At 49.0% G+C, this 14,405-nt stretch overlaps 1 protein-coding gene and 1 pseudogene across 1 annotated transcript in view; both read right to left on the bottom strand.

The window, feature by feature from the left end:
- Positions 1-14,405, bottom strand: part of Vps35l (VPS35 endosomal protein sorting factor like) — a 100,325-nt gene that overhangs the window by 4,616 nt on the left and 81,304 nt on the right. Inside the window, exons 27-28 of the mRNA XM_021166497.2 lie at positions 11,537-11,676; positions 3,173-3,338 (exon numbers count right to left, since the gene is read on the bottom strand). Coding sequence (XP_021022156.1) covers positions 3,173-3,338; positions 11,537-11,676 — 306 coding nt within the window. The remainder of the gene's footprint in view (positions 1-3,172; positions 3,339-11,536; positions 11,677-14,405) is intronic.
- Positions 4,359-4,472, bottom strand: LOC115031621 (annotated as a pseudogene).

The raw sequence follows: 14,405 nt of genomic DNA, 5'->3' as shown, positions 1-14,405 counted from the left end.
AGATCAATCTCGAGTGTCACTTCTCAGGAGCTGCCCAGCTCACTTGCTTGCTTATCTATTTACAGACAATAAGGTCTCTCAGTGGCACAGAAATTACTCGTTAGTCTAGGCTGGCCAGCCAGGAAGCCTCAGGGATCACCTGTCTCTGCATTCTAGAGGTCAGCATGCTTGAGTGGCAGGCACTTCCCCAACTGAGCCACCTTCCCTGTCCCTCTTCGGCTGGCTAGCACCAGCCTGCACCAACAAGAACACAGCTTCTGCCTTTCAGAGCATGTTCCTGTCCTGCATGCTCACACGGCTACTCCCGTTTTCTCAGCTAATCCTTTAACTTCTTCCATCGCAATGCCCAACACGAATGTCCTCATGGCTGGGTACAGTGTTGTTAGGCCAAGTGTCCAGCTGACAGAAGAAAAGATCAATGCCAGGAAGAAGGAGGTGTGTGCCATTTGATAAGTCAAATGGCCACGCCCAGCCATGGGGGTGGGGTACCCAGCAGTAATCCAGTCATTTGGGGAGGAAGCTAACGGGTTCTCCGTTTATCTGCTGGGATGTGGTTGTGATTTCCTGGCACCCTTGGGTTACTACTATCTCTAAAGAACACCTGGGAGGATCTCATCTCACCCACAGTTCAGAGGAGACCATATCCACGAGAAACACAAAAGGACCTCCAATTTGATTCTGTTGTACAAATGAAGAACAAAAGACAAAAGAGTCCACTTGCAGATGCAGTGGGCAGGGAGTGGGTGGAGAGAGACAATCCTATTCTCGGGTATGTCACAATTGCTCAGACTGCAAAGAAACAGTCCCCGGATGTGGGCTACAGAAATGAGAAGATGTTCAAGAGATACTTTCCAAGACCAAGGAAAGCCAGGCCTTGGAACTCTTAAGAAACCACTCTGTGGAATATGTATAGTAGTGTAGTATACATTTTTTTTTTTTTTTGGAGACAGGGTTTCTCTGTGTAGCCCTGGCTGTCCTGGAACTCACACTGTAGACCAGGCTGGCCTCAAACTCAGAAATCAGCCTACCTCTACCTCCCAAGTGCTGGGATTAAAGGAGTGCACCACCACGCCCGGCTTAGTAGTGTACATCTTTACTCATAGTACTTGGGAGGCAAAGGCAGGACCTGTGAATTCCAGGCCAACCTGGTCTTCATATTAAGTTCCTGTCTAAACAGAAAGAGGAGCCCCCTTTAGGAGCTGAGACAATGACTCAATTAATTCAGTGTCAGTTACACAAGAATGAAACCCACATTTGAACCTCCGAGTGAGAAAGCCAGGTGTGGTTGTCCATGTCTATAACTGTAGTTAAGGACAAAGGGGGCAGAAACAGGTGGATCACCAGAGCTCTCTGGCCAGCAGCCAGCCAAGACAACTGGTGAGCTCCAGGCTCAGAGAGAGCCTCTGTCGCAAAAACAACTGGACAGTATAAAGACACTTGACATCAATTTCTGTCCTCCACACACATATGCACACACTCAGACACAGACAGACAGACAGACACACACACACACACACATACACACACGTATCAAAAGTACAGAGAGTGGAGCCCCTACCTACACACAGCAGGGTCATGTAGCTATGTGAAACTCCTAATTTATAGCTTCCCAGGAACTAACTTTTAAAACTAGATTCCTTTGTTCTCCATACTACTGTAATTTGCACTGACTCTGGTAGAGCAAATGGGTAGATCTGTGCATAATTAAACGGAGGAAAGAACCATCGGGGATGCTTTGTGTTCACCTCTGGCTGCTGCTTTCAGGACAAGAGAGTCCCATATTCTCTCCAGGTTTTGATTGAAAAACAAAAACAAAACATCAGAGGTACAGAAGACTTGAACACTGGTTGTATTTGTTTTAAGATGGGTTTTATGTAGCCCAGGCTGGACCTCAGACACTTATTGCAGCTGAGGGCAACATACATACATTCTATCCTCCTGGCTATCTGGAATCAGTCGAGATTGTGTGACCAATTTGAGGCCCTGTGGGTTTAATCAACTAGAGAAAGTAAAGAAAAGGAGCAGTGGTGGAGGAGGGGGTGAGAGGAGTGTGTGTAAGGGCTATCTCACATCTCACAGGAAGGCTATCTCAAACCAGTGCCACCAAGGACAAAACAGACTGGGCAGGTCAGAGAACAAGATTGCCTCCCACCTCCCAGCATCTGAACTGTGTGGGCCTTCACACTCCCTGAAGCTCAGGCTACAGAACCCATGCCAAAGCCTACCCGGAGTGGGGTGAAGGCAGCCTGTGATGATGCTACTGATCCAAGGGTGCTTCTGCAATCACAGCACATGGCACTCCTCAGTCTGCGATCCCGCTCTCGAGCATGCGCGCGCTCGCACACACACACACACACACACTCAGAGGAGTGCTGGGCAAATGGCTCATGTCCTAGGATTTGCCTAGCACATATAAAGCCCTGAGTTCCACTTCTACCACCACAAGAAACTGATCCTACAAATCTCCAGGCCTCTTCCTGGGGAGTCTAAGTTGGGAATAGAAGGTGGCTCAGGAATACAGACTCTTGGATTAAGAGACAGATCAACTGACAGAGGGCTTGCTAACGTGTGAGACCCAAGCACTGCATTAACTGGACATGAGATACATGCCTGTAACCCTAGCACTCTGTGTATAGAGGGAGGGAATATCAAGAGCTCAAGGTCTAGGGACACAGAGGCAGCCAGAGCTACAGAATGAGAACAAACAAACAAGATGGGGTCAAGGTCATCTTCAGCTATAATGTGAGTTTGAGGCCAGACTACAAGAGACCTTGGCTAGAGATACAAGCTCAGTGGGTAACATGCTGCACAAACATGAGGATCTGAGCCTATAACCCAAGCTCCTATGTAAAACCTACACCTAGCAGGTGTGCCTGTCACACTGCACTGCAGGTTGTGGTGGGCTTGCACAGAATGGCAAATCTTTGGAGCTCATTAGCCAACCAGATTAGCTAGATTGGTGGGTGAGCTCTAGATTCAGTCAGAAGCCCTGCCTTCAAAATAAGGTGAGGACTGATTTAGGAAGACTCCCAGGGCCAAGCTGGGCCTCTTCGTGCACACACACAAGTACGTCCATGCAATTCATGTGCGCACAAACACAAGAGATGGTGAGCCGGCCCCTGTGCTGTCCATGAAATAGGAGCATGCTGAGGGCTGCCCGGGATGCTACTACCTTTGTCTATGTGGTAAAGATAGGTGTCCTGGCTCATGGCAGACAGCAGGTGCAGGACAGAAGTGTAGATTCGAATTTTGTCATCACTAGTGTCCTCCCAGGTGTAGTCCTGGATTACGTTGAGAAGTTCTCGAACCAGAAATAGGACTCCATGCTCTGGATGATCCTGGTGGCGAGGGGGGAAAAAAATGACAAGATAAGCTCAGCAGATCAGCTAAAGCACCCACCAACCGAGCGCTTCCCTAAGCAGACGCTCGGATTACAATGCCCGTTGCTTCATAAGAGCAAGGCCAAGCATGAGCCTAGGCAAACAGCACAGAGATTTCAGGCTGGAGACATGAGCAGCAGCCTCACTTTTGGGTCCAAGGAACAACAGGCAATCACCTGTCAGCCCAATGGCCTGTTCTTCCATGATTATTCCTTTCTCTCCCATGGGCAGTGTCAGAAGCAAGTCGCATATGCCTAATTACAAAAAGATACTATGGGTCCTCAGAAGATGACATGGCAGAAGCCACTGCACCGACTTTAAGTACAGTCCCACTCCTGAGGATGCTCACCAACATCAAGGGCTGATCTGGGCTCCTTCAATAAGAGGGAAGACCCAAGGGACCACTCAAAGTTAGAGCCAAGTGTGTTTCTCAGGCATGACACAGAATCTTTCCAAAAAGGGCTGCAATGCAAAAAGGTGGGCAGCTTCAATGCCATTCCCAAGGCGTGGCTCTTCTGCTGAAACTACCTAGAGGCCTTACTTGCAGGAAATAAATGCCCAGCTGGCCCCACCAACCCTGGTCACAGCTGCAGCACTGGGTCCCAGCAAGGAAACACTCAAACCGGTTAAGAAAAGGAGGAGCAGAGGAGGATTATTTTGCACAGCTGGGAGCAGCATGGGGCCAGGCAACAGGGAGAATAAGGTGCAGGTAGGGGCACTGTTGAGACCTGAAGACCTGCAGCTGGAGGCTGCTTGCCACAAGATGCAGCCTTGCATGGAGGGGTGTGGCTATTGGCAACGCATGGCTGGGATCAATCCTGAGATGATAGGCACTGAGCATGGGTGTCCTCAGGCACTCTGGTCTGCAGGCTGTGTCTCCTGTTGGCTGGAAGGCAGACGAGTCTCCAGAAGCCACTCTCCTAGCACTGACTAGTTAGTGTGCAAAATAACCTAGTATTTTCACAGCTGAACAGTAAAGAATGTGCCTTGTATAAGTCCCAATCCAGTATCAACTAAATGGTAACAGCTTTGCCAATCAAGAACATCCTCTTCCATGGCTAGGAAGCCAGTCTCCCTTAAAATTACATTTATTTGTGTGTGTGTGTGTGTGTTGGTATACACTGTCATGCCAAGGCATATGTGGAGATCAAAAGACAACTTTAGGGAGTTGGCACTCTCTTACTACCAGGTGGGTACAAGGGATTGAATTCTAGTCCTCAGGCTTGGTGGCAGGTACCATTACTTGCTGAGCCATATCACTGGCTCAGGAGGCCCTTTTTGCATTTCTTGTATCAGCAAGAGGATGCAGGATGCTCAGACACCCAAACAACGTGAGCTGGGTACGTCTGAACCACCCAGGCGAGGCTGCCTGCTAGTTGGTTCCAGCTGCAGCTCACCGCCGCCTTCCTCTGCGTGCAGCTGTTTCTAACTAGGCTATCTGGTTCGGCTATGTGGATACTAAAATACATTATTTTAATTTAAGGATCAGCCTTGGGAATAGATCATGGTCTGAATATTTTAGGAACTTCATGTCAGCGCTCATGTTCCCGCCCTGTGGGAGAACAATGAACAAACTTTCAGAGAGGTGAGGCCATGGGCAATGGAATTCGGGGATGGTTTGGGGTGAGCACTTCTGCGGACTTCAGCTCATAACCAAAAAGGTGACAGATTATGTCCATGGTGCTGCACCAAAGAGGGCAACAGCGCATGTGAGTCCTGCCAGGGTCACTTATGGGCTCTCACCTCTCTGTGGATTACTGTCCACTTCACTTCTGTGTTTTGAGTGCATATTTATGAACTGCTAACTGGCTCTTCAGAAGGAAGTATGCTTAAGAGAATGTAAGCAAGAGATGGGCACAAAGGAGCCAGAACACCAATGGGCTGGGAGCCTAGCAGGACAGAGGGGCCCTGGGATGGGAAGGTGAGACAGAGGAGAGACGGCCCCAGCAGACAGGAGGTCGTCAGAGCAGGTGCCTGTGTCTCCTCACTTCCCAGGGTAGGTTTGCATGGCCTCATAAATCCCAGTGGATCTGGTGTGCAGAGCACCTCACCCTCCCTTTAGGCCGCATTTACACAGTGGTCCCTGCCTTGAAGCCTTCTCCTCTCACCTTGCACTGAGAGCTCATTTTCCTTCTAATCTCAGCTGAAGGTTACCTTCTTGGGCATGGCTTCTCTAACCACCTGGGAGCTCATCTTGCCTTTGCCCTTCAGGTAGAACCTCCCACCATCCTCACAAAGTCAACCAGCAGTGACCTGGACTCCTCCTTGGTGACTCCTGAGTGTGTGTGTGCTTTCGCTCTCACATGTGCGTTTATGCATGCATGTGTGTGTATGTGTCCCAGCAACTCCTAAAACCACAAAAGCGGCCAACCCTCACAAGTGAGGCACTGAGATGTCCCTGTAGTGCCTGGCAGACACTTCTTACAGATGGAGTTCATTGTGTTTGATGTTAAGCCTGACTTCCTCTTAGGGGGCACTCCCTCAATTCCCAGATTAGAAGATGGTCATGGACTAGGTAGGATGAGAGAAAAGAAAAGGTGAAGCAGAACGTGGATGTCTTGCTGTCTCTGTAGCTGCTTTTAATGAGGACAAGAAATTGTATCTCCCACTGCAGCCTCAGTGATCAGAGAGCAGGTCCTAGCATTTCCAGTACCTAACAAATCCCAACACAAACTTAGGACTCTGAAGCCACAACGCTAAACTTGCTGTGCCAGTTCTACTTTATTTATCCTGCTAAAGGACGCTAAGGAGACGTCTGTCCCACTGTATGGGGAAGGCGTCTACAGACAGTAGTGAGACATAGGGAATAACTTAGCAACCTGGGACTCCACTTAACAGGGACTATACACCCACCTCCCCAACAACACACTTAGCAACCCTGCTGGGACTATACATCCACCTCCCCAACAACACACTTAGCAACCCTGCTGGGACTATACACCCACCTCCCCAACAACACACTTAGCAACCCTGCTGGGACTATACACCCACCTCCCCAACAACACACTTAGCAATCCTGTTGGGACTATACATACCCCCTTCCTAACAACACACTTAGCAACCCTACTGGTAGCCTAGAACACCACCCCCCAACCTGCGTGTACATCCCACTCCAAACGATGAAATAAATCAATCTCTTCTCCCCTGAAAACCATCACCCTCGCTTTGTGAATAATTTCTATCGAGGTATTAAAGGTAGAGAACCATCAAGCCCAAACTCCCTTAGTTGCATGCAAAATAAGACAAACTGTCCCCTAAGTGAACTTTTAGGGAAAATGTCCTATTTACTCTTTTGACCATACATATCAAATATGCATATGATTAAAATATGATACACTCTGGGAAGGGATATGCGCATGAGCAAAAACTTACACAATCCAAGCCTGTCAATCAAAACTGAGAGGCATCCACTCCATATCCCTGAACAATTAAACTCCTCTCTGGGGCCCATGAGTACCCTCAGTCATTCAGCTTGCTGGAGCTACTACATGAACTACCAGTACTGCCTGGGTGTCCATCCAGGTTCTGGGGGGGATGCTAGCATACCTGGATGATATGGCAATACTGTTATAATGGCCAAGGTGTGGGAACCACCTACAGTTTCTGCAGATGAATGCATAGGAAAAAGAAGTCTATGCACACAGCAGAAGGTGGGGAACCTTCAACAGTAAAGTCTGTAGGACGTGACAAAATGAGTGAAGCCTGAGAACTCAGGCTAAACGAAACAGACCAGTCACAAGTACAAGCACTGCCTGAGTTCATTTAGAGAAATCTAAAACTGTCTAATTAGTGGTGAATGGCTATTACAAAGGGTGGGAAGAAGAATGGGGAGTTAGGGACCAACAAGCCTAAACTTCAGTTAAGCAAACGAAAACACACCCAAGATCTCCTGGACACCATTTTATGTAAGGTCAGTGACTGTACAGCCCTTCTGAAAGCTTACTTAAGAGTAGAGCTCATGTTTCATGTTGCTATCATAGTAAAATCAAACTCTCAAACAGTAACCCCCTCCCAAGACACACAAAAACACACACAAAGGTGTCACATCACAGGAGAGGGAACCAGTCTGAACAAGGAAGACAAGGGAGGGGAGCTTTTTCATGCAAAATCCAACCGTGGTGCTGTGGCTCGTGAGTGGCTCATCTGATCTCTCTTTCTCTCTCTCTCTCTCTCTCTCTCTCTCTCTCTCTCTCTCTCTNCACACACACACACACACACACACACACACACACACACACATTTAAAAGGTAGAATAGCGGATGCCCAAACAGTAGCATCACTATTCCTGTGCTTTGGGCACCGAGGTAAAAGCAGTGTGCACTCACTGACAGACAGGTGATCAGAGGGTGATAAAAGCAGGCAGCACACACAGGGCGGATCCATTGCACAAAGACTCTCATCCCAGATGGGGTGACATGTCATCACACTGTGCAGAATGGCACAGAGTTGAAAACATATACATTTCTGAAACTTTCTATTCAATATATTAGACAGAGGTTGGATGCTGGCCACTGAAAACAGAATGTAAACTAGCAGGTGAGAGGTGCTTCTGTCCTAATGCTACCTCTCCTGAGGAGGGATAAAGAGCTGCTAAGCCCTGATGGTCCTGAGTGAACAGAGCATGGCAGACTCTCTGGGCTCACATCATGTGTGAAGGACCCTGGAGGAGACAAATCTTGCTCTGATGCCAACGACCTATACAGCCCCAGGCGCAGCCTTTTCAGGTCTAGGTATCTCTATAAGCGAAACAGATTCACTAATTCCTACCTTACAAAGCTCAGGGAGGATTCTCAGAGGCTATGTAAGTGTCCATGAAGGGCTTTGGCACAGAACCAAATAAATGCATGTTCCTGGGACCAAAATGGGGAGATAGCTCAGTAGGTAAGGCGTTTGTTATACAAGCATGAGGCCCTGAGTTACATCACCAACATCTACAGAAAAGCCATGAGCAATGCATAACTCTACCTGTACAGTGCTGGGGATGAGAGATAGACAGATCCCTGGGCTTGCTGGCCAACCATTCTCTCCTAACCGGTGAACTCCAGCCTCATTGAGAGACCTTGTCTCAAGAACTGAGACAACAAGGAAGAAAAACAAGGAAGATACTGATGTTGACCTCTGACCTCCATATGCAGTCCTCTGATGGCAGTTGATCTTCATTGCCTGGATCTCACCAAAGTGCAGTCTTTGACACCAGGAAAAGCAACAAAGTCCTACTCATAGCAAAAGGTGCTTTCTCAATGCCTCCATGCCAGGTTGGCATCTGGAATGGAGGATGCACCCCCTGCGTGCTTGGGGCAGCTGCTCCCAGCCCTAGCTATCTGAACAGACTGTAGAACACCAGTGTGAATGGCAGGAGCTGAGTCCTCAAGGGAAGCCACAAACCTGTGTTTGCTTCAACTTTTTTTGTGGAAAACTCCAAGTGCTTTCCATCGTCCCAGAGGAAGCAAGTGTGGCAGCAGGCTGGGTTCTGCCCTCTGGTCACCAGCATGTAACCCCAGGGAGGGAGGCTCTGGTTTACAGCATGCTTTCGTTCTTAAGTATGATTTCATTCAACCTGCAAGGCAGCAGTCCTGCGAGGTAGGCATTTCCACGCTTTTGTAGGATGACAGGTAAGACTTGGAGGAATTACAAAACCATCTCCAAGGCCCCAGAGCTTGACCCAAGTTTGAGACTCTGAGGAGAAGGCGTTCAGAGAGACCATGGCTGCTTTCAGCACGTGGGAAGCTTGTGTGCAGGCGGTAAGGCACCTCAACAAATTACCACACAACGATCAACATCAAGTGCTTCATTAGAGACTTGGGCTTTTCCTCGGCTCTACTTACAGGACAAATAACCAGGTCAGACAGACAGGAGGCACTGACCGCAGAGTACGGTGAGCAGGTGTCCAGGGAAGGAACTCTGGGAGCCCCTGCAGCTCTGCCACCTGACCTCTCACCCCTCACCAGGATGCTGCCTGCCACAAAGGACAATCAAAGCCTCCCCCAGAGCAGGTCTGTGGCTGGGCCGCCTGGTTCCCCTCTGAGAACTTGGAATCTGAACAGAGAGAGCCCACTGCTGAGTCATTTTTTGTTTTCTCAGCTTGATGGAGATACATAATCCGAACAGGGAACAATACACCCATTCAGGGCACACAATTCAATGTCTGTTCCTGCATCCAGAGTTGTGTGGCTGTCACCACAATCGACTGAAGAGTATTTCATCACTCCTAAAGAAACCTGGGACCCAGCAAGTGCTGAGTCATTGCACAGCCCAAACTTGGCATGACACATCTCCAGGTCTAGTCCTGGGAGTGGCCCCCTCCTGAACCACTGAGGGCAGTAACCTCCAATGGGCCAGTTTTAACCTCCTGAGAGAGACATTCAGGGTGAACTCCAAGAATGTGCATTTAACAGGGCAACCCCAATGCACAGCCGTCTCAAGGAAGGGTTTCTGGGGTATTATTTTGATATTTGCTTTGCAGTTTTTGGTTTTGATTTTGCCAGGTGAAGCATGTAGATTCCTGGGGCTGTTATTTGTAAATCAGCAAAGAAGACACCCGAGACTTCAAGGGAACGTGGTCATAGCAATGCAATTCTGTGGCTACTTTCCCAATGCTTTTGTGAAAACCTAAGGACTCTCTGTGGGGAGCGTTACCATGGTTCTTTCTAAGGAAGGGAGAAGAGCAGCAGCCTGAACTCTTTCAGAAGCAAGGCGGGTGCTGTGTGTGTTGGTGAAGACAAAGTAGCATGCACATGGGAGGACTGCAGTAAGGCAGCATGTCACATGGGAGGACGCAGGAAGGCAGCATTGCAGTAAGACAGCATGCCACATGGGAGGACTGCAGGAAGGCAGCATGTTGCATGGGAGGATGGCAGGAAGGCAGCATGTTGCATGGAAGGACTACTGCAGGAAGGCAGCATGTTGCATGGGAGGACTGCAGGAAGGCAGCATGTTGCATGGGAGGACTGCAGGAAGGTAGCATGTTGCATGGGAGGACTGCAGGAAGGCAGCATGTCGCATGGGAGGGCTGTAGTAAGAGAATCTTGAGTTCCAGATGGCCTCACTTACACAGTGAGACTCTCAAAAGTAAAAACAAAATAAACCAAAAAACCAAAAGACTGCTCACAAAACATGGGATGAGACACATGGGAAGGGAGGAGAAAGAAGAGGGAGATGAGGAGAAGGGGCAGGTGGTCGGGAACAAGAAAGAAAAGAACAGCCTCTGCACCAGAACTGTAGTAACAGAATGCCTGTTCATGTCTCTCTGCGACAAAGCCCCAACCACTGCCGTGACCACCAAGGCTCTCTGCGTGCAGCTCACAATCAGGTGAAAGGTAAACGGACCCAGACACTTGGGAAAACAGAGATGCCATTTCGTTTCTTCATCCAAACTGCTGTCAGGAAGCAGGTCCAAGACCAGCCTGAGAACCCCTGCTATGGGAAGCCTCCAGGAATCCTACTACAGGACTCCCCTAACCCCAAAAGGGCCCCAGGAATGCTCATCTCTCACAACCACAAAGAGCCAATGTCTACTGTTTCCAGTTCCAAAGAATCCTGCCACCTAAGAGCTTCCTTGTGTGGCTATACTCTGTGGCCTTACCCAATCCTCACCAGAACACTGGGAGTTGGCACAAGATCACCCTCATTTTGTGGACAGGACACACACATAAGTAACTCCCAAACCTGCAGAGCCAAGGGGAGAAAGAGCTGGTGCCCACTGTCACCATCAGGGTCCAAGGTCACTACACCCTTGCCTTGGCAGTGTAGAGTACAGAGCACTGAATGGTAGTACCTCCCCCAACCCAGATACACAAGCTGAAACCATGGTCCCAATTAGATGATGTAAGGGTTACATCATTGGTTAATCTTGGTTGTCAACTTATCAGACCTCGAATCAGCTAAAAGACACGCCTGGTTGGAAATAACCAAGAGATGGCTTGGCAGTTAAGAGCACTGGCTGCTCTTGCAGATGGACCCAAGTTCAGTTCCCAGCCCTATAAGGTGGTTCATAACTGTCTGTGATTCCAGTCCCAGAGTATATGATACCTTCTTCTGGCCTCTGTAGACACCAGGCACATGCAGGATGCAGATACATGCTGGCAAACACATACGTAAGATAAAATACTAAGGGCTGAGTGTACTCAGGAGGCAGAGGCACACTCCTGGGAACATACCGGCACGATCAATAAGGTAGAGAAGAAATTGCACAGGAATTCCAGGAGGAAGGGCTCCGACGGCCGCAGCTTCCCATCGATGCTTATCGTCTTTGGGACTTCGGGAACGAGGCTGATGGCGGCTTTGAAGAAAGCATCAGCTGCAAGACAAGAGTAGGGATAAGCGTTGCAAAAAGTTCAAGGTTAGAGCCTTCCTTAGCCTACTGGGGATCAGACAACCTGCGGGTTCAGTTTAGTCAGGAAGCCCAGCGGAAGGTTCTGCAAACCTCCATGGATAAGGAGCTGCTATTGACTAGAGCAACCAGGAAACACTAGATAGCTAACCAGGCTTAGACTGAGGAGACAGCTGAACCCAGGACGCATCTGCTGAATGAGAACAAGGGCTTGAGTATGGATGTGCTGTACCCACATAGAAGCAGAGTGCAGCAGCGTGTATCTGTAATCCCAGTACCAGGAAGGCAAAGAGAGGAGGATCCCTGGGCCTGATGAATGGCCAGTCTAGCCAAACAATGAGCGCCAGGCCCAGGGAGCTCATTGCCCCCAGCTAAAAAAAAAAAAAAAAAAAAAAAAAAGAGGTAGCCAGTGGTGAAAGATGACACCGGTCATAAACCTCTGACCTCCACACACATGCCACACATGCTCCAAAGCAGGTGTACATGCACACACATGTGCATACACCCATATGAATTTATACGTAGCACACATATACACACATACCTGAGCTAGCACCTACACTGGTCTGGATCAATGAGTCCTTACGCCCACAAGTAAGGGAAGACTGTCACCAAGACCATTTCAAACCTGGGAAATGAGGTATGAAGTGAGATGGGACTCAGTTCATTCCTGTGTAGGTGGAAGGGTCTTGAGTGGCTGACAGAGCTATTGCTTCAAGTCTGAACTGATTCTCTTGTTGCACAAAGAAATAACCACTGAGCTAGGCACTGTGGTGCAAACCTGCAACCCTATACTCAAACGGGTGAAGCAGGAGGATAGATGCTGTGGGGCAAACCTGAAATCCCACACCCAAGAGGGTGAGGCAGGGCTATGAGATCCAGGGCATCTGAGGGTACCCAGGAATATTGTGCTGGAAAAATAAGCTAACACACACTGACTTGTCTGAAGGAATGAATGCATGTAATACACATCTATGTGTGTGTGTATGCCCCCCCACACCTGCACACATGCACGCAAGCACACACAAAGTTCCAGAGTTCCAACCAAGTAACATTTCCAGAGAATTATTTGAAAAGTAGAGATATTTGAGAGAGATATGAAATAACCTGCAAAACAAGAGGGCTTCCAAAGCCAGGAGAAAGGAAGGAGGAGGGGAGGAGGGAGTGGGAGGACCAGAGCTCTGGGGAAGGTAGAGAGAGGAGCTCTTTGTAAACCTGCCAAAGTATTGACCGTGATAAAAACCCTCAAGGCAAGCACTGGCCTGAGAAATCAACCCTTCCACTGCTCAGCCACATCAAACGGGTTCACGGATCAGGTCACTTTTTACCGGAAAATGACTTCCAATGACATGCAAGAATGCCGCAGCAGGGTGCAGAATCCTGGGTTAAAGCAAGAACCCCAACTGCAGGCCTGAGGGGCTGGCTTGATGGCAGATGTTGGCCTCCCAAGGAACAAAGGGCTGTGGTTAACAAGAAAATCCTGTGCCTGAACTTGAGGGGGCGGCTAACTTATCTTCTTTTTTCAGGGAAACACAGCGTGAAGAGGCTAATCGTGGAGCCTCCTGTGAGGCGGCTGAGCTCTGGAAGCTTCCCTGCCAGGCTGGTGCCCACATCCCTAACTAACCGAGTTACTAACCAGTAGTAGCAGCCGTTGCAGCAGCACAGGGCACTTTGGTGGGCACCAGGAATATTCAGGGGGGAAGATGGAGAGCAGAGCTGATGTCATAAAAGTGGCCAAGGGACCCATGGGCTAATTAATTAGCACTACTACACAGGAGCCTGTTCCATGCTCTGGTCTAGAATTAAGGGAGCAGCTGACCTCAATCATGTTGACGACAGAGGTAGTATGGGGCTAGAAAAAGGAAGGTACTTTTGAATTCAGCCTGCTTCATCTTCTAAGTCTCTAAAGGAAACTATTTCTCTTTAGAGAAAGGCAGATCCTTTCTGCTGCTCTGCTAGGGCCAAGTGTCTAAGAACGTTTTCAGTGTGTCATTTCTCCCGGCACCCCCACACTGAGGCAGGCCAGCACAGCTTACCTACCTCCATCTGCTTTGGCCTCTGCACAAACCAACCCCTCCTCTACTAATGCATCTGGCAGCCCACACCTCTCTCCAAATGATGCACCTAGTGGCATCAATCTTACTCTAGTTATGTCCAGGTGGGAGAGCAGGAAGGTGGATCTGGCCTGAGCTAGTTTTAAGCTGTGCGTATGCAATAAGGCCACCTGTGTCCTCAACGTGAACTCCCATGGGAAATCCCATTTACTTACCACCCTATGCCTGTGCATAACTAGGCATGCAAATGATTAAAGTCGGGTGCATCATGGGTGGGAAGGGATACAGGCAGTGGAGAATGGTTATATAGCATAACCTGTCGATCAAACCAGAGAACCACCCAAAACCCTAGTTCCTAAACAACCACACTCCTCCTCCTGAGCCCCATAAACGGAGGCACCGAACAGCAGCCTGTGTCACTAAGTATCCGTACAGCTCCCTGTCAGTCTTGACAGTGTATTCCCTCCATTATGTGCTATCATTTTATGTATATGAGTACACTGTAGCTGACTTCAAACACACCAGAGGAGGGCATCAGATCCCATCACAGATGGTTGTGAGCCACCATGTGGTTGCTGGGATTTGAACTCAGGACCTCTGGAAGAGCAGTCAGTGCTCTTAACCGCTGAGCCATCTCTCCAG

Source organism: Mus caroli, chromosome 7 (assembly GCF_900094665.2).
Source record: "Mus caroli chromosome 7, CAROLI_EIJ_v1.1, whole genome shotgun sequence".
Classification (NCBI taxonomy): Eukaryota; Metazoa; Chordata; class Mammalia; order Rodentia; family Muridae; genus Mus; species Mus caroli.
Note: the sequence above shows the minus strand (reverse complement) of the source record. Positions and strands in the feature narration are given on the sequence as shown.